A 19,269-nucleotide genomic window follows, 5' to 3' on the forward strand; every position below is an offset into this window, starting at 1 on the left:
ACTTTTACCTTCACTGAAGACGTGGCTGTTGGCAAAGACACGATGAGACACCACACGGACACCACCTTCCTGTTTTGCTTTGAGTTGTTTCTTGACGTCTTCAGTAAGGGGAAAAATAAACTTAAATGTTCATTTATCCCTTTCATTAATTTATGTGCATCTATATGCATTTAAAATTGTTGCATGTAAAACTATCAAAACATGTTTTGTGTTAAAATTCTGCCTTTCTGGAACAGATTAATTGCATTTACATAATTCCTTATGAGAAAAAATGATTTGGGTTAGAGTCAGCACCTCTGCAATGAATTAATGACGCTAACCAACGTGCCGCCTTACTGCAATGATAAGTTTCAATGGCACCTTGGTTATGTTTTCATCAAATGTTGTGTGAATGTACCTCACACATTTCAGCAACCACTCTTTACAGTATATGTTCTCAAGGAACAATACTATATAAATTAAAGTTGGATATACAGTACTACAGGAGTTAGTGTACAGCATAGAAAGCAGATCTGCTGTCCTCTGAAAATAAGTCAGCCATTATTGTCCAAATACAGCACATGTACATGTTGGATATCATGTTTCACTCAGTGAACCGCAGCTCCCCAATCCTGGCAGCACTCATGTAGCCCCTGATCATGCTGCTACCACCATGCTTGACCGTAGGCAGCAATCACTGGTGTTGCCAGCTATTTAGACAATGCTGTGTATTTATTTTCAATGAATAGTGAATCTATACTCACATTTATGAGATACCGTATCTTCTTATGGCTTTTTTTCTTGTTGATTTGCAAAACACATTATAAGCCAAGCAAAGCTTTTTCACTACAAGAAGCAATTAGGAGACGCAGGATAAACCTCCCGAAATTTGAGCCGTGTGCTGATTTGGATTTTAGATATTGCCACTTCAGCCTATAAATAATTGCATTGTCTGCATGTAGCCCAAGGTGTTACTGGAAATAATGAGATCCTTCTGGGTGAGAACACAGTTTGCTTCACAGCAAGATGGTAACTTGACGATTACAGCGAGAACATTGCACTTGTAATCAGGCAAAACAGCTCAGTTTCTAACTAACAAGAGTTCTCTATCTCTTGACACTGTGTTTTTTGTGTGTGTGTGTGTGTGTGTGTGTGTGTGTGCATGAGGGGATGAGTGTTTGTGATGCTTTTTTTTCCCGCATCACCGCAGGGATGTTTCCCCTCTTGGCACACTTCAAAATCTGATCAAAGAGCAGTCAGATTGACAGATGAGTTCTTGCACATCCTTCCAGTGCAAGTCGGGGGTGGGGTGATGGTGGTGGGGGGTTACCAATGTTGAAAGAACCTCTGAAATTTAAAAAAAAAAGAGGAAACCTGTTGGAAAACAGGCAATATTTACACTGCAAGTGATACAGAAAAGGATAATTAAGGAACATAGCGATAGGGAGACAAGGGATGCCAAGCGTCTGTATAAGTGGGTTAGAGGGAGATCCCTTGAGTTTAAACTCTCCACTGCCATAGCTCATCAGCCTGCTTTGATCAATGAGCAGCCATTCTGTGAAGGAAAGCCAGCGTAAAGGTTACTGATGTTAAAAAAATAGGCCGTTCTTGCTGATAATTTAATGCAAAATACACTGTGTGTGTTTATATCTGAGCTTTCTGTACAATGCAGTGAAATCATTTGTCGTATAGGCTGAACGCTCTGCCCTAGGGAGCCCTCGGGCACCAAAAATTGTAGCATACACTATAGATCACTGGGAGGGAAAGCAATCAGATACACTTGATAAGCTACGTGTTTACCCATAAAGCTGTATGTAAGTATTAACTTCTAGCATCTGGGTGTGGATAGATTACTATATGAACTATTGATTAGCCATTAACATCATCCTCTGGCTGATATCCCTAAGGTGTTTCAACGTGTGTCTGAGAGAGTCAGAGCATCCATGCATGTCAAGTACATTGGGAATACGCTGTTCATTCCGCTGTGATTGACAGGCTCCATTACATACCGTAGCTAAGGGGGTTATGAACCCTGCTGAGGAAGGCCTATTTGCATGATGGAAACTCAATAGCCAAAACAAACATAGCATTATCGCCGCAATTAGTCTTTTTTGATGATAGTGTAAGTAAAATAGTGGTGAAAGATATTAAGTGAAGGAGAGATACTGTAGAGTAGACAGGACGTGTGTGAGAGGAGAAAAAGAGAGGAGGAGTGGATGCTGCACCCCAGATGCCACAGCTCGGCTCTCAGATTTGGTGTGTGACTCACGCTAGCTTGCTGTGAACAGATGGTTTCTAAGGCGCATGTGCGCATACAGTATAATAGACACGCACACACACAAACACACACTAGTGGAGAAAGCAAATCAGATGGGCCAATTAGATATGGATGCCACTTGGCAGCGGACAGGGAGGAAAACTACCATGGCAGCCGTGTGACAGCGTTGACGCATACAGTTTACTCACTCTATTTCATCCATCTTCATGTTTATCACTCTTCATCTCATTCTGTTGGGACCAGAAACATGTATCTCACACACCTTCCACAATATTAGGTATGTCTCCAGTACAAACTAAAGGTGGCGCTCGGGTGACGGCATTCCGTGGTTATGAACACACTCCCATAAATGAATTAAAAATACTTGATAATTTTGATCCGTGAACATTCGACTCGTTCGAGAACTATTTACAGCACACGCAGTGGATGAATACGCGGTGCACGCTCCAAGGATGCAGTGTATGCCTCACCTTGTGCACTGCGGATAAATACAGCGTGTGCCTCATTCACAGCTACACGGAGTGGATAAGTGTGATGAACTTTTTGAACTTCATTAATTCTCCCCACCGTAAGGCAGGCTTTCCTGGTGGAAATGCGCCAAGGAAAAGAAAAGCCATTGCCATGGAGGTGAAAATCATAAAAAGCTCCCGAGAGAGGAGAAACCAGGATCTGCTCTTACGAAAGCGACAGAAATAACTAAGCAGCGCTATGGTTTTATTATTGAGATGGAAGACATGATGTTGATTCAGGAGAAAATTCCTCCTCCCAATATGCCACAGTGATATAGGTCAGTAATTGTTCTCGTCTTTTATTGCTGTTTCACTTAATTCTTGTATTTAATATTTTTACAACTGAATATTACACCTCCTTGCTGTGTTTTGTGTACAGCGTGAGTGATTTAGGTGTTCATTCTGGGAACCGAACTCATTCATAACCCGAGGGCCACTTGGACTTTACTTTTTTTTCCCCATGCTTAAGTCTTCATTTTTCCACAAGCACGTTAAAATGTGATTTCAAAGTGTGTTAGGCTATAAAAACCCCTCACAATACACTTTATACATTTATCTCAGACGGGCATTTACATTTTCTCACATTTTAAACACTCTCAAAGTTCAAATTTTAATGATCAGTCTACTAGGTTGGACACAATAAATTATTAAGTGACTCACGCCTATTCACTCCTCTGACGGTGCGTCGTCCTGGCGCCGTTCAGCTGTAGCATTTTTGTATCCTTGTTAAAACATATTGCTCCTGCAGTCATCCTCATCCTCGTCCTCTTGAACGGAAGATTCATTCAGCCGGTTAGCGGCTTCTTCTTCTTCTTCTGTTGTTTATTGGCGGTTAGCAAGCAGCTCACACAGTTAGCTGGTTTGCTAGCGACGACATTGATTGACAATGGTCTACAGCCAATCAGGACGCAGAACACAATGGGCAGGTTCTCCCTTAGCCAATAAGGACTGGTGTGTTTAGCCGGCTATTGTCTACTGTGGGTTGCTAATATGCTTGTACAGGCACGTAAACACACTGAGATGAGGTGGAGCTGCACACGTCTTCAACAGGAGTATACAACACCCTCTACTGGTAGCAGTAGTAAGTACAATAACAGACACATACAACAGAGTACCAATAGATCACCCCCTGCGTACGCTGTTAAAAAAATCTGTAAAATTGCACTTTAAAAAAATCTGTGAAACAGTGAATCCGCGAAACGTGAACCGCACGAACCAAAGCATTTAAGCACACATTACAACATTACCAACAACATTAAAGAGCTGTAGAAAGTTACATTATTCATTAGAATGGCGACGGCTTTTGCAAGGAAAGCTTATCACCTATTAGGTGTAGCTTCGTCTTCTTCTACACACAAAGTCATTCAATGACCACAGTTGACCTCTGGCGTTCATTGTAGTGTAGTTCACCGCAAAGAAGTTTGCTTCACTTTCATTTGGAATTTTTTTTTGTATTGCAGTACTTCAATTTGTAAAATATTATACCTTTATTTATTTTTACTCCATCTCATTTTGTTTTAAACTTACAGTATTTGTCCTCCACGGACCCCCAACAGATAATTTTGATAAAAGCTGGGTTTTAATTGCAGTCAAGGGTTTTCGTGTTGAGGACATGTGTGAAACAACTGCAATGTTACAATGCAAACAGCTGGATGTCGTTTTCATATATTTCTTATAGTTTATATATCGAGGTCTGGTAAATATCTTACATTAAAAAAATGTAATTAAATGGGTAAATTAGCATTTATTACCACATCAACACACAAAAAAGTACAAAAAATGGGTACCGTTGAATACCGGTACCGATTCACGGATACCGTTTCCGTTCAAATGTGAAAGGTATCAATCCTTATATGTCTGCATTTAGAGAACACAAGGGCATCCATCACTGCTGGTATAAAATGAAATTAAATTAAATATCATTAAATATTAAGATCGTACCAAATTTTTAAAAGGCCACAAAATTACACATTAGACATAAGACTTACATTTTTGCATTCAGAGTACAAGGACATACAGTAACTTCATGGATAAAAGCTTATAAAATATTTAAACTGTGCAATTTACATCACACACTGGGGTTTTTGTCCCTTTTTATCCACATTTTATATCATATTTACTCTTCTCAGCACAAACCTCTCATAAAGGATGCACCGCAAACCCAAAAGTGACCACTTTTGGGTCACGACCCACCAGTTGAGAATCACTGATCTATGCAGCACAGAGCTACGTCATACTGCTTTTTTTTCTATAAGCAGAGACTTTACCTGTCTTTCTGGGTGGACTGAATCTTAAGCTCCTGACATCTGGCCATGGATTGGAGCTCCAGTCTCATCATCTAATCTTTCGCTCATACTTCCACTCAGGTCTGCAGGGCCATTACTTTGTTCTTTATGTATGCAGCTTTAACCTTGACCTCCCCCAACACACACATTCCCTCACATTGCTGCTGTGATACAGCTCTTTTTATGTCGCTTGGTGGAGATATGGTTATTAAGTTTTCACACCGGTGAAATTGTCTCTTTGCTGCAGATAACTGGCATGTGTACCCTACAAAATGCATTACATCAGAACAGTCACATTTTGCAGATGATTGCTGCATCAATCACATCATAGTTTGATACTAAAGGCAACAATATTTATAGAAAAAGTTGTTATGAGGGAACACAGAGAACTGCAACATATTTCATGAAGACTGACAGATGATTTAAAACGTCCCAGAAATGACAGGAAGCGCTGACTAACAGGCAGAACGAATTACAGGCTCTGATGAATTCAATCTCCTGGCTTAATTACACAAACTGTCTTGTGTAGAGAACATGACAGAGTGCAGCTGACGTCTGTCTGAAAAATCTGGCTGTGTCTCACATACAGCGGTGAGTTTATAAAGTCTCACTTTAAACCTAATTTCCATTAGCACTGGTGGAGAGAAGAAATAAACTGCCCAACAACAGATCTGTCTTTTTGGGTGTTTATTCTGCAGAAGGGGAAGACAGTTGAAACAAATAGCATAGTTTTACAAACATTATCAGGACTTTATCAGGTGCAAGGACGTGTTCCGCTCTAAACAGAACCTGTTGACGTGGAAACGGCATTGGAGAAACTTGGAGACAGAAGGGCTCAAGCCACAGGCAAATAGTCACAACAAAGCATGGTTTGTTCTGCTAGCAAATCAGTCTGGCATTCATGTATATTAGCAGAAATACGTACTGTATTTGTTCAAACCAATTGGCCTAATGCTAAAATATTACATTTACATCACATTTTTGTTATGATATCAAATGAATGCACATTTCTTAGTGCGATGTGATCCTCTTCTTCGAGAATCTTTCCACAGACACTGCCAATAAAACCGTCTCCAACAGAGCATGAGTTGTTTTTTTAATATCTTTGGTATGTTTCATTTGTCTTCATAACACCACTAGCTTGCCACCGGCTCCATCCGATCAGCATCCGATTCATCTTCATATCTCTCTTTTTTTTTTTTATGTTGCTCTGTTTGCTTCCTCCTGATCCCAGCTGGTCTCTTCCTTCTGACTTATTATTCTTGTGCGCTTTCATCCATCATCGGCTGCCATTTTGCCAAGCGGTGATGTGCTCGATCAACTTGCCTTTGCTGTTCACCGAATCCGTTTGTTTATATAACCTCTGATCTCCTTTAGTTGCTTCATATCACTCCTCGAAAGCTGCAGGCACTGTAAAATGTTCTCACTGTTGTTCTCTCTCACACTTCTACATGTTTCTGTACTGTTCATGCCTGAGGTGTACCTCAATCACATCAACCAGAATCAGAAATGTTAAAATTTCATATATTTGATACTTTTATATTTCTGTGGACTAAAAGTTATTTGCATCTTTAATTATTTATTCCAAGAACTACTGTAGTACAACCAGTTCAATTTTCGTCTGAATTCCCTACGACGGTGATTCTCTGATAGTGGGGTGGGCGCCCCTGGGAGGGTGCAGTGAGATGTTGAGGTGGGTGTGAGTAAACTTAACTTGAAAATTGTAATTGCAGATGTTCTCTCAGCTATTTTGATCATCAGGTGACTGCTAGTGCCAGCAACTCATACAGTGGTTTGTACAGTATATACAAATAAATAAATATGTGGTTTGTCGCACCACATTATGTTATAATGGTGCATTACGCAACAATGAAATACATTTTCATCTCAATATTCACTAACGCCGCATTTTGGAATAATCGTGAATCGTGGTCTACAGCCAATCAGGATGCAAAAAACAATGGGCGGTGCAGACAGACGAGAGAGGGAAGAAATAGACATTCAACTTCCCACAGTGCAATTGTTCTTAAAGGGCCAGGCTCGGCCTGTAACAGCGTTCGTACGCTGTAATTTAAAAAAAACAAGCACTAGAAAAATTCCATGAAACCGCGAAACGTGAACCGCGATAGAGCAAGGGAATGCAAACTCTTATTTTTCTGTTTACTTGTTGATTTCTTCTGCAGCCATTTTAAGAAGCTAACTAGCTGAAATATAGGCTCACTCTACTGGTTTCTACCAAGTACTGCATGTCCAACTGTTTTATCTTGACGATTCCAATTATTTACCCAATAATAGAGCGCAAAGGTCTAAATAAATGACAACAATGTACTACCGGTAAATAAGCTGCTGTCAGGCTACAAAAGGGCTCCCTCTATTGTGAGTCCATGATCATCATATCCAGAGTGTCTACTACTTGGCACAAAATTGAAACAGGCAGGTTATGGCTTAATCATCATCTCACTGCTGCTTGTTTACTTCGACAGTGTCAACCACAAGGACAGAGTAGAAGTACAGGTGTCAGTATCGATCGGGCATGGTGAGATAAAGAGGATATACATAGTGTTTGAGAGTGTTTATCTATCTAATAGATTACACAGGCCAGGGAATGTCAAAACATCTTCCTGAGAGTAAATAAAATTGAGAATGTGACACAAGATCATCTGCAGTGTTGCCAACTTGGCGACTTTGTCACTAAATCTGGCGATATTCCAAACCCCCTTAGCAACATATATACAGTATATACTGTAAAAGCAACTAGCGACAAATCTAGCAACTTTTTCTGGCGTTGTTGAAGACTTTTCTGGTGTTTGGGAACGTAAAAGTGAAAGCACGTATTTCAGTTTCTGTTCTGAAGCACTGAGCAGCAGCAGGTGCTCCTGAGAGGTCGGCACACTGAGAGCGTAGTGGAACTTTATGCATCCGTGAATCACGGGAGGGAGACGCAATGCCAACGGGGTGGATCTCACCCTGTTTTACAGAGCGGAATCTAAAACCTAAAACCTATGTTCTTAATCTTTGTGAAATTACTACTCATTACACTCAAGCCTCATTGGGACTCGGTTAACCTGTCAGTGTGTCAGAACGCGTTGGAAGAACGTTGTGTGATAAATGAAACAAGTAGTCCTCACTGCAAGGCTGAAGGCGAGTCCGGACGAAATTATTACGCTGTCTGGACGTTGAGAGGTGCTGACTGAAATAACATTTTTTAATTATTTACTTTGATGAAGTGATGGTCAATTTTAGATTAACAAACCAAGAATCAAGAATCAAGTAATTAAGATGTTTATTGACTTTTTTTGTCTCTCCTACGAGGTTATACTTTTTTCCTACAGCATCTGTAACATTGTACGCAAATATATGCAAATTAGCCAGTGACATCATCTGGCGACTTCTAGGACAGCCAAGCTACTTTTCTTACTGGTCATCTGTTCCTAGGTCTGAGTGTGAGTGAGGAGCCCTCTCGCAGCCCTTCGTCAACGGATCACCAGAGAAGTGTGCCATGTCGCAGCAACAGCCTTCAGCCGCCGTCCACCCCAGCGCTGCCCCGCCGATACCTGCCCGCCCAGCCAAGAAGCTCTCCTGGAGGTCAGTAGAACTACCCCGGTCCGTGATAACCCGATTCTCTGTAAACCAGTCAATAGATGGCAATGTGTCTTACTGCACCCTATACAAGCAAAGCATACCGCACTACTGTGACTTGTACACCAAGCAGGACTTTTTGGAATTGAAATGCTGAAAAAGTTATACCTTACCAAAATGAACTGTGCTGTACCCCTTGGTGGAAACAAGGCTAAGTGTATATGCAAAGTGAAAAATGCGTCTTTCTGGTCAGAAGTTTACATATGCGCTCATGGGCATGAATGACTCATTAAAACGTACATCCTCAGTGCTTTCTAAAACAAGAATTGAGTGTTGTTTTGAATTTTGTCTAATCTGCATAGTGTCAAAAGTATGCACACTTGTTCAAATCTATACCATAAATGTCACCTAAATACAGTATTTTAATAAGTGGTGCTAAGGTTCTACAATGTTTTTTTAACCTGACAAGGTCAAGCCCTATTAATGTCTCACTGTCACGACTGACAGCAGCTGATAGTTTCTTTTTGCCATCGTAAAAAGGAGTTATTTGACAGCATAACTGTATACACTACAGACACTAGTGTGGGTCAGTCACGTTGGCGCATGCTTGTGACGCCGGGATGCAGAGACAGAGTCGAAGTGCAGGTAAAAGTCTTTAATTAGTCAGGAGCAGGTGCAGATACTCACAGTTTTATAGCCAGAATGGAAACAAAAGGTGACAGAGCAAAAGCAACCGCTCGAATTGTCCCTGCGATGTTGATAAACAACATGTTAATAAACAACATCGCAGGGACAATTCGAGTGGTCCTCAATCAGCACCACATCGACACCTTAAAGCAACCAATCACTCTTTTCAGGACAGCAATGTAAAGATTTTGGCCAAAGAAAACAGATGGTTTGAAGGAGGAGTAAAGGAAGCGATTTTTGTCAAACAACAGAACCCATCATTGAATCGGAATGGTGGTTTGAGGTTTAATTTGGACCCTGTGTTCAGCAGGTTACTGAGACCAAAACCCACAGCTCTTAGTCTTGCAAATGAGGTGAAGCCAGGGCCGAGCCAGAACAATAGATGCTAACGAGCCAGTATCAGAGTCGTTCATACCCAACTCGGGGAGCGACACTTCCCTTTTATCGGAGGTGCCAATAGCAGGAGAGGATTATACCACTACTCCGCCCAGGCTTAGTGTAAGGAACCAATAGAAGGAGGGTGTTGGCACACCAATTCCGCCCACTCTTACTGTATTTAAGGCCTAGGCTACCAGCACTTGTTAGTTCGCTGACGAAGCTCTTCGGATGAGGAGCGAAACGTCCGACACCTTCTTCACAGAAGTACAGATGACATCTCAAGAAGCCTTTCCCTCGATGGACAACTCCTGTACGACTGAGAGCCTACACAGATGCACAGACTACACAGTGTCACAACTGTAGTTTAAATAGAGATTTGGTCAAGATCGGAGGCTTCTCTCACATTAGAGGTCCAATTAGTTTCTTTTCAAAGCCCCTCTCCTCTCAACTCAACAACAGACTCCACGCTAACCTCCTCATAACTTCTTTAGTGGCTCCTCCGCACTATCCCCCCAAAACCTTCCACTAGTCTCGATTTTTAAAGCTCCTGTGTAGCACCTTTCGGAGACTGTTCCAAATCCAGCTTTCGCACACATCACACCCACTTTGTGTGCACCAGATCTAATTTGACACACAACAGAAGACGTGAGACGGGAAGAGTCATCCTGAGTGTCATTCTAAGTATAGGATTGTTCTCAGTCTTGTCTGCAAAGTTTGTAATGTCACAGAGAGCAGACGAGTGCTGGCTCATCCTCAGAGTGCGCTGTGGGTTTTTTTTTTCTTTGAAACGGAATCCCACAGGACGCTGAGCACTTGTAGTCTTAGAGAACAGAAAAGCTGCGGAAATGCATACGTACTAGCATAGCAAACACTCCGTTGGCGTAGCTCACGTTGCAAGGCTGGCAATTAACTTCGCCTCATTCACGTTCCACCAAACTGTATTGCTGCAGGTAGAATTAACACAATATTTCAGTAATTACACTTTGTAACACTGTTAAAAAAAAGGGTCGGAAGTGAGCGTTTTACTTTGTTTTCATTTCTATGACAGTCCATTCAGTCAGAAAACTATCAATCCTGATATAACTAAGACAAGAGCTCTTTAAATACTAAAATGAGTGCCACAGTAGAGCAATTTAAGTATAATTATTGTATTTACAGGGAGTTTAACCATTGTTTGTCCATATGTTGGGGATGTTCTCTCAATAATTTATTTGGATTCATTACAATAAAACAGAACGAAATAGTCAATTTTTCACTTCCAATACAGTACCGATATTGCAGCCTTGAGTATCGGCCAGGTCGCACGGTGGTCTAGTGGTTAGCATGTTGGCCACACAATCACAGTCAGGAGATCGGCAAGACCTGGGTTAGAATCTCCATTGGGCATTTCTGTGTAGGTGCGTGGGTTTTCTCCAAGTACTCCGGTTTCCTACCACATTCCAAAAACATGCATGTTAGGTTAATTGGCGACTCTAAATTGTCCATAGGAGTGAGTGTGAATTGTTTTTTATCTATATGTGCGACCAGTCCAGGGTGTACCCCGCCTGTCGCCCGAAGTCAGCTGGGATAGGATCCAGCATGCCCCCGCGACCCCAATGAGCAGAAGCAGCATAGACAATAGAAGTATGGATTATCAACCAATACCGGTATCCGTACAAATCATACATAGTTTTAATGTTTTTGTAGTGTGGAATGTTAGAAATATCTTGATTAAGTGATATTACAGAAAACAATAGTCTGCTTTTATCTGAGGTTTTAGATGCAGGCCAATATAATCCCATATAATTTTTGCTAATATTGGACCAATATCCAATATCAATATTGAATCAGGACACCCCTAATTTTGTATGAACTGATGTATTTTGGAAGTTATTTTCAGTAATTATGTCCTACCAATTTGACTGGATTTTGGACTTTTTTAACAACCTGCTGCAACCATCTCATTTATAGGGCTGCCTAGTTAGTATCAATAAATCATATGGACAAAGGCATTGGGACATGACCTTTGGCAATGTCATGTTTTTCTTCCTGTAGGTGTCCTGTGCTTTATACCGTAGTTGTATAACTTCTTCAGCCATAGCAAAGCATAGCAAGTTAAATCCTTGTTGTTTAACAGTTGGCAGGAAGGAGTTTCAGAGGAGCTCGGAGGTCACACGCTCCCTCCCGTCCTCCCCAAAGAGGCTGGCGGTGGTTCCTCCCAAACCACAGTCCCCAGGTTGGTTATCCATCTCCATGTTTTCAAATGGCCGCTAAAGAGCTCTGTCCTACCCTTTCAAGAGTCTGAGCGTCACACATAATATGACTCTAAAATGAGCAAAACAATAGAAGACAGGGAATTTATTCATTTATTTTCTATGTTGTTATGGTTGTGACAATGCATGCGAAAAGGGAAAAGGTCGCCAGAAGCTTTTTGACTTACTATAGCCTGAAAATTACAACGTTTCCATAATGCTAACTGTAGTTTGAACTCTGTGAACCCTTCTTTTTTTTTTTTTTTTTGCTAAAGTTGCTTGTGCCTGCACTTCTGCAAGTTTGCTGACGCATTCTTTCATACTTAATTATTTTCTTTTGTTTACTTGGCTATACAGATATTGACAGAATCTACAGAAGCTGCTTGTGTGGATAGTGCAACGTAATTGTGTGCAAATGTAAACTTGCTACCCTAAATGAGAATCTCTCTCATTGTTCCTTGTTCCTTGCATTGTTCCTCCAGCATCAGCCTAAAGAATAACTCATTTAGTCTTCAGTGATCACCATTATCTATGTTGTTTTTGTATGCACATGGCTTGAATTTATACGCAGCATTTGTCTAAATGCCCAATCCCCTTTCCAGTCATTCAGTGGCTCAGGTATCCCCCTCTCCTCTTTTCATCTTATCACCCCACCTCCCTCAAACTGATTTTTCCACTCATTATCTGGGACCCTGCAACCCAACCCCAGCCTGGCGTTGTCATGGCAATGGCTCCCCATGCTTCAATAGGCCTGAATGATAAGGTCGAGGCAGTCAAAGTGTGCTGCAGTGTGTGGGATTGTTAATTTTAATGGTGCGTTTTGATTCATTTTTTATTTGATTTAGTGCAAGGTTAAACATAACGCATAAATACATTCGAATTTTGCATTTCTTTTATGCATAAAAAATTTAATTATGTATTGTTTTTGCTATAATACAATGTACCTTTTCACAACTATACTAGAAAAACGAAAATCAACATTGTCTCCTTGTACTGTATGTACAGAAATGTGAATTTTGCTTGTGTGGTCACGCTACCGAACAAGGTGACCCACAATGAGGTCAGTCGGCCACCCTGGCAGCTCAATAAAAAGAGGTTCATGCATTTAATCACCGCCATCTTATAAAAACTATCTTTAATTTCTTCACATGTGCATCATGTTCTTGTACAAGAAAGTGCACTCTTGCATTGTAACAGTGTCTCATGGAGTGCTGCAGCTCATCTGGTCCCGTTTATCAGCAGCTTTCCTGTACAAAATATCAATTAGCTCAGTGTCATTTATCAGGTGACAACAGCCATTAGGAGTAGGTCAGGTCAAATTTCCTTATTTGATACATTTTGATTGATAATTTATGTAGATTCGTAGGAAATATGAATTAGCATGTGACTGGTGATTCATGATGAATATCTTACTGTATTGCTATACGTACGGTAGAATCTCCAAAGTTGAAGTTTTGTGACACTTCTGTGACTATTTTTCCCCTAGGAAATAATGTAAATCCAATTAAACATTCCAGACACCGAAAAAATATGAACAAAAATACATTTTACAGAAAATAATTAAAGTTTTACATGCAGAAAACAATGCAAAGTAGTTATAAATTATGAATGGATGGAGTTTATTGTTGATGCTGACTTTCCGTATATCCTGGCGAGATCTAATTCGGTAATGTTTCTCACCTTCTCTATCAATTGCTGGCCCTCGCAACTTTCTTTGACCCCATGGTGGATTATTTAGCAGTCGCACTCAAAAAATGCACGGAAAGTGAGACAGCCACAAGTAGGGTGCTTTGTTTGGGCACTCGCTTTCACGGACCGATACAGTACAGGGCACTGACTAGTTTGTTACCCGAAAACCGAGGCAACATTTAGGCCAATTTTTTCAATAAAAAACAAAAAACTGGGGCGTAGGAAAACCTAGGTTTGACTGCATAGTAAAAATATATACCAAATTTGTGTTTGTGTCACCCAATAGTCCAGTCAGGACAGCGACCAGCAGGAGGGCTGACCACAAGGTTGGCGGGCCCCCCTGGATCCCCTCGGCGTGTGTCCCCCTTGAAGCTGCAGCAAGAGAAGGAGGACGCTCACCAGAGAGATGAATCAAGGAAGGCAGAGGAGAGGGAGAAAGAGGAGCAACGGCAGGAGGCAAGATTTCTGGGACAAATCTGTAGGAGGGCTCTGAGTTAGCTGTTGATGCTATAGTGGTCTTTGTCACATCAGATGGAGAGGCTGCGTGGACGCTGTGAGGAGCAGGAGAGGCATCTGAGAGCCCTTAGAGAAGAACTGAGGAAGACCTCTTTGGGTCTAGAAGTCTTCATCGTCACGACTCAACATTATTGCCTCAAGGTGACACGGCTACACTAAGTGTTGTACCAACAGTTATTAGTGAATTTTATTGTCTTTTTCCGAATGATCATAAGTCATCAGACAGCAGTCTTTACTAAAATGTGGCCGCAAAAGCACTCAAGAACACATGCAGTATTTAACACCATGAGGTGAGATTTGCAGCATCGTCCCAATGTGATGATGGTGGCTGCGTGGGAGGTTCTGGGAGAGTTCAGTGTGTCACTGAGCTTCTCTCTTGCAGCCTCCTGAGGCAGCAGCAATGATTTAACCCAAGGTGGCCAGACGTCTTTATGGCTGCTGTCTGAGTGCTGCAATCACCGGCCCCACAGCGCATATAAATACAAGAGCAGTTGAAGCCTGGGCTTATTATTAGGGGAGCATTCGGCGCCCCCTGCTGTCCAAGACAAGAGATAGTGCATGTGTTAGCATTTTAATTTATGGTCAAGTACTAAAAGATGATGGCATTCCCATCATCTGTATTCATTCATTCGTGTGAATTTGCATGTCAGTCCTATACTGAATGTGCACTACATTAACATGTGTTATTCTTTTATTTTTTTAGAATCAAACCGCAGAAGATAATGAAACTAAATTGTTCTTGGAAATACAAATGATAAAAAAACAACTGGGTGAGTATGCGTTTCTTCTCCTCTTCTCATGTTCTTAATCTCTTAATAACTCTTGTTGAGGGTGCTCCTTATGAAATAGGTGTGCATTTTACTCCATCTTATCGAAGTGTTGCAAGAAGCCACAAACATCAAAAGAAAAAGCAAAAAAAAAAAAAACACGCACAAAGAATTCATCTATTGATGGTCGCTGAACCAAAGTCTGACAGAAATCTTGCAAGATTTCCTGATCTCTCACTTTAAGTCATGCATGACAGTTGAACTATTTTGTGCAACTTTTGAGTGGTCAGCTTGCAAATTATACGACACTGTGGCCATTACAATGTAGAAGTTGGTTCCACTGTATGAAATACTCTCAATGAAAAGCTGGAAATGAAAATGACTCAAGACTCAGAGTATTTCTTCCTGATTGACAGTGTCCAACTCCACACACTGGGAGAGACTCAAACTGGAAAAGTCTGCGGTGGAAGCAGCATTCCAGCGAGAGCTGCAGGAGCTGCAGGTGCAGCAGGAAGTCGAGTTGGCCGCTGTGGAGGAGAGCCTTCGGAAGTGTCACTCGGCGGAGACGGAAAGCCTGAAGGCTGAGCATCAGTCGGAAATGGAGGAGCTGAGGACCCAGCAGCAAGAGCAGGTCATATCATATTGTCTACAGTGGGTCTGAAAATAAATGTTTCATGTATGTGATTAGTCATTAGAATATCTTCTCTGTGTGTGTCAGGTGGAGGAGATGACAGCCCACCACCAGGCAGCTATTCAGGAGCTCCGAGACATGCATAACATAACCATGGCAACACTGCATGAGGAGCATGCGCGAACCATGAGAGGTACAACTGTAGATGACACGAAAACAACACTCTCTCTCTTCTGCAAATAACTCATTGACAAACTTGTGCGTAGACTTAAGGAAAGCTCACGAGCAACAGAAGATGCTCCTGGAGGAGGATTTTGAGAAACTAAGGCTATCTCTACAGGTATGATGCAACAATGGAACAATGCTTTTGGACCTACACGCATATGATGTTTCATCCATCCATCTTCTATGCCGCTCATCCTCACTAGGTTGTGTTTCTTTATGTCATCCAGGACCAAGTGGACACACTGACGTTTCAAAACCACAGTCTGCAGGACAAAGCCAAGCGCTTTGAAGAGGCTTTGAAGAAGAGTACGGACGAACAAATAGTTGTGAGTTTACCGTACCTGCAAGAAACGTTTCACAACTTCACACCTCATAAATCAAATCAATACTCTTGCCAGTGGTTTCTCACTATATTTCACTCAAACGTAAATCAATGGTTCTCAAACTTTTCTCACTAACAACCAACACATGAATATTTTGCTTTGCAATTACCACCGCTTGCCATCATGGTTTGTTTGTTGAGTCTTTGGTTAATACATTTGTATATGGCACGTTATTACACAAAGATCTTTACAAGGATCTTCTATTCTATGTATATTGATCTTATTAATTTTAATTTTTACGTTATTGAGGTTTAGTGATGATAAAATGCTTATTGGAAAATGTTTGGTCTTTTCTTCATTGATGATGACTGGTCACCAGCCAATCTCAGGGCACATATAGACATAGTAGGCTATAATTATGGGGCCAAATTACTCCATGTGTCGTAGTTATACATTTTAATAAACTCCGACAACGTAATTATACGTCTTTTTCGTTTTCTTTGCACGAGAGGCAAAAATAGGTGATGATGCAATACTCCACTAATGCATGTCACTTTCAGAGCAATTTTAAGCCATAAAAACGGCCACAAGCTGGCAGAAGTGCATTTGATAAGAGCTCAGCAGGGATCATAGATGGAAAAATCACACATGACAGGAAGGAGGACGTGAGAGAGTGTGGAGGAGTGTGACGTTGAGAAGATTGCACATTGTAGGGAAATTTTAACGCATGCACATGCGCGCATGCGCACGCACAATCCAGTTCCAAATGTGAAAATTGTAAACAGTTCATGGTGTTATATTTCTAAATAAATTACTAGTTACTACTACTAGTTACTTTGATGTAGAACAACCCCTTTTTGGTGTTGTTTATGTTAGTAAAGTTGTTTAGATATTTGAGCTGTCACAAAAGCAAAAAATATTTGTGTCAGAGTGAAAGTTATGCCTGAAATGTATCTTTTCACAAAATGCTGGTTTTCTGCCTTTTCTAATCGGGAACTGATATTTTCCTGAAACTTACCTATGTTCTACTGCTGATTACTAAAGAACGGAAAAAGGTAGAAACAAGCTTTTTTTCTGTTGAAAAACAGGAGTCTAGTCGTTCTTTTGATAGGTTCCATGTTTATATAGACATAGAACACAATATTCTGTGTGCCTTGAAAGATCAGTCTAAGTCGTCTAAAATGGCCGCTAATGAAGGGGGCTGACTTTTGAAAAATGGCTGAGATTTAAGGAGTTAATAGGTGTCACGAGACATTCAGTTCACGAGAGGAGACGATGTACGAGATTGGTTCTACAAGACGAGATTTTAACATTACTTTTAAGAAAAGTTCAATGAAAAAATATTTTTAAAATATTTGACAATATATTGCAATCCACTCATTTAATTTCTATTATGTTACACTCTTTTGCACTCAGTGTGTATGCTTTGTCTCCACTCACTGAGACAAAGAGACTATATGACTGACAAAAGGCCTCCCTGCATTCATGCCGTTGTTGTACAGAACAAACGCACAAGTGAATCCTCTTCCTGTCTGTTTGGAGGACAAACATTGTCATTTATTGTGTGATTAATTAATGTATTATTGTCCCAGGCCGAGTGCCCACGTGATATTTTTTTTCTTAATCAGAAATCTTGTCATGTTTTAATTTTGCAAGATCTTGTGAGACCCCTACTTATTAAGTTAATTATGTAATGATATCTAAAAATCATGTGGTGTCCAATCACTACAACTGTTATCACTGTTTCGGTGAGTGCAAGGTTTTATTTGTCACCATTTTTCATAAACTTAACATTGTACTGTTATCTTTTTACATGTTTTTATGTTATGGTGGTGATTGAACACTGCAAAAAAGCGGTGTTCATACCATCGTCTGAGAATCAATGTTCTGTTTCTATTTATGTCCACAACAGGATGCCTTAGCGCCATACCAGCACATTGACAAGGATCTGAAGAGCTTAAAGGAGGTTGTGGAAATGAAGAACCAGCAAATACACCAGCAAGATCTAAAGATCTCCGACCTACAGAAAGTGGTAGGCTAAAATAGACTGCCTTCACCAACCACCCTAACAATATGCATGCTGGTCCAAAAAGAACTGTGAATATGACGAATGAATGACTTTGCTTCGGTTGGGTTTTTACATTTGAGCAGGCCCAAAAGAATGTGTTTCTGGAGGAGAGGGTCCAGGTCCTGCAGCAGCAGAATGAAGATCTGAAGGCTCGTATTGACATGAACCTCGCCTTATCTAGGTAAAACATTTATCAAGACAGTATTGCACTGGTCAGAAGTTCCTAGGACTCTCCCACTGTCGAGCCAGTATTGGTCGAGCCAATAAGTGATGTCAAAGAGACACAACCAGCTGCAGTCAATTCTGATCACAAAAGAGAAACTAATCGGGCTTGGTCTTGTCGAGTTAAAAGACATTGTGGAACCTTCAGTACCACTTCTAAGATTTAGCTGACTCTATGTACTGATCCGCGAAGTAGCCAACTTTATGTGTTTACAATTATTATACATGTTTTAAGGCTGTAAAACCCTTTACAATACACTTTATACACTTTTCTCAGACAGGCATTAACATTTTCTCACATTTCTCTCTTGTTTAAACACTCTCAAAGTTAAAATTTCGTTTGAATTTGAATGATCAATCTACCGTACTAGGTTGGACACAAGACAAGCGCATTCACTCTGACTGTGCCTCGTCCTACTCCTTGAACCAAAGATTCGTTTAGCCGGTTAGCTTCTTCTTCTTCTTCTTCTATTGTTTATTGATTGACATGGTCGACAGCCAATCAGGACGCAGAACACAAGGGGCGGATTCTCCCTTTGCCAATAAGGACTGTTGTGGCTCTATATTTACGTCTTCAACTCTCACATACAACACCCTCTGCTATTAGCAGTAGTAAATGCAATAACAGACACATACAATAGAGCATTGGCTGTAAGCACGGCAGGCTTGATATGGATGTGTGCTTTTTTTTCAGCATTTTTAATGATAAAGACGTTGAATGTTAGTCGATAATTAAGGCACTATTGCAGTCCAGTGTTGGGAAACACTTTTGCAAAAAGGGAGATGTTCTAAATAAGTTGCTCGCTGTTTTTATGATATGTAGAGGTCAAGTAAAATACCACAGCAACACGACCAAATGGAACTTCTCTGACTGTTGGACCACATCGAGGCATACAAGTCCA

General features: G+C 40.8%; 1 protein-coding gene across 3 annotated transcripts in view; it reads left to right on the forward strand.

Moving 5' to 3' along the window:
* The window catches only part of mtus2a (microtubule associated tumor suppressor candidate 2a), a 44,554-nt gene that overhangs the window by 20,983 nt on the left and 4,302 nt on the right, over positions 1 to 19,269 (forward strand). The window contains exons 5-15 of one of the 3 annotated variants that reach the window (XM_054754214.1): positions 8,487 to 8,636; positions 11,812 to 11,910; positions 13,902 to 14,071; positions 14,147 to 14,272; positions 14,835 to 14,901; positions 15,315 to 15,529; positions 15,617 to 15,722; positions 15,796 to 15,869; positions 15,982 to 16,080; positions 17,990 to 18,109; positions 18,226 to 18,326. In XM_054754214.1, the coding sequence (XP_054610189.1) occupies positions 8,487 to 8,636; positions 11,812 to 11,910; positions 13,902 to 14,071; positions 14,147 to 14,272; positions 14,835 to 14,901; positions 15,315 to 15,529; positions 15,617 to 15,722; positions 15,796 to 15,869; positions 15,982 to 16,080; positions 17,990 to 18,109; positions 18,226 to 18,326 (1,327 nt within the window). The remainder of the gene's footprint in view (positions 1 to 8,486; positions 8,637 to 11,811; positions 11,911 to 13,901; positions 14,072 to 14,146; positions 14,273 to 14,834; positions 14,902 to 15,314; positions 15,530 to 15,616; positions 15,723 to 15,795; positions 15,870 to 15,981; positions 16,081 to 17,989; positions 18,110 to 18,225; positions 18,327 to 19,269) is intronic. The other 2 variants (XM_054754215.1, XM_054754217.1) reach the window with 2 other exon arrangements.

Source organism: Dunckerocampus dactyliophorus, chromosome 16 (assembly GCF_027744805.1).
Source record: "Dunckerocampus dactyliophorus isolate RoL2022-P2 chromosome 16, RoL_Ddac_1.1, whole genome shotgun sequence".
Lineage (NCBI taxonomy): Eukaryota > Metazoa > Chordata > Actinopteri > Syngnathiformes > Syngnathidae > Dunckerocampus > Dunckerocampus dactyliophorus.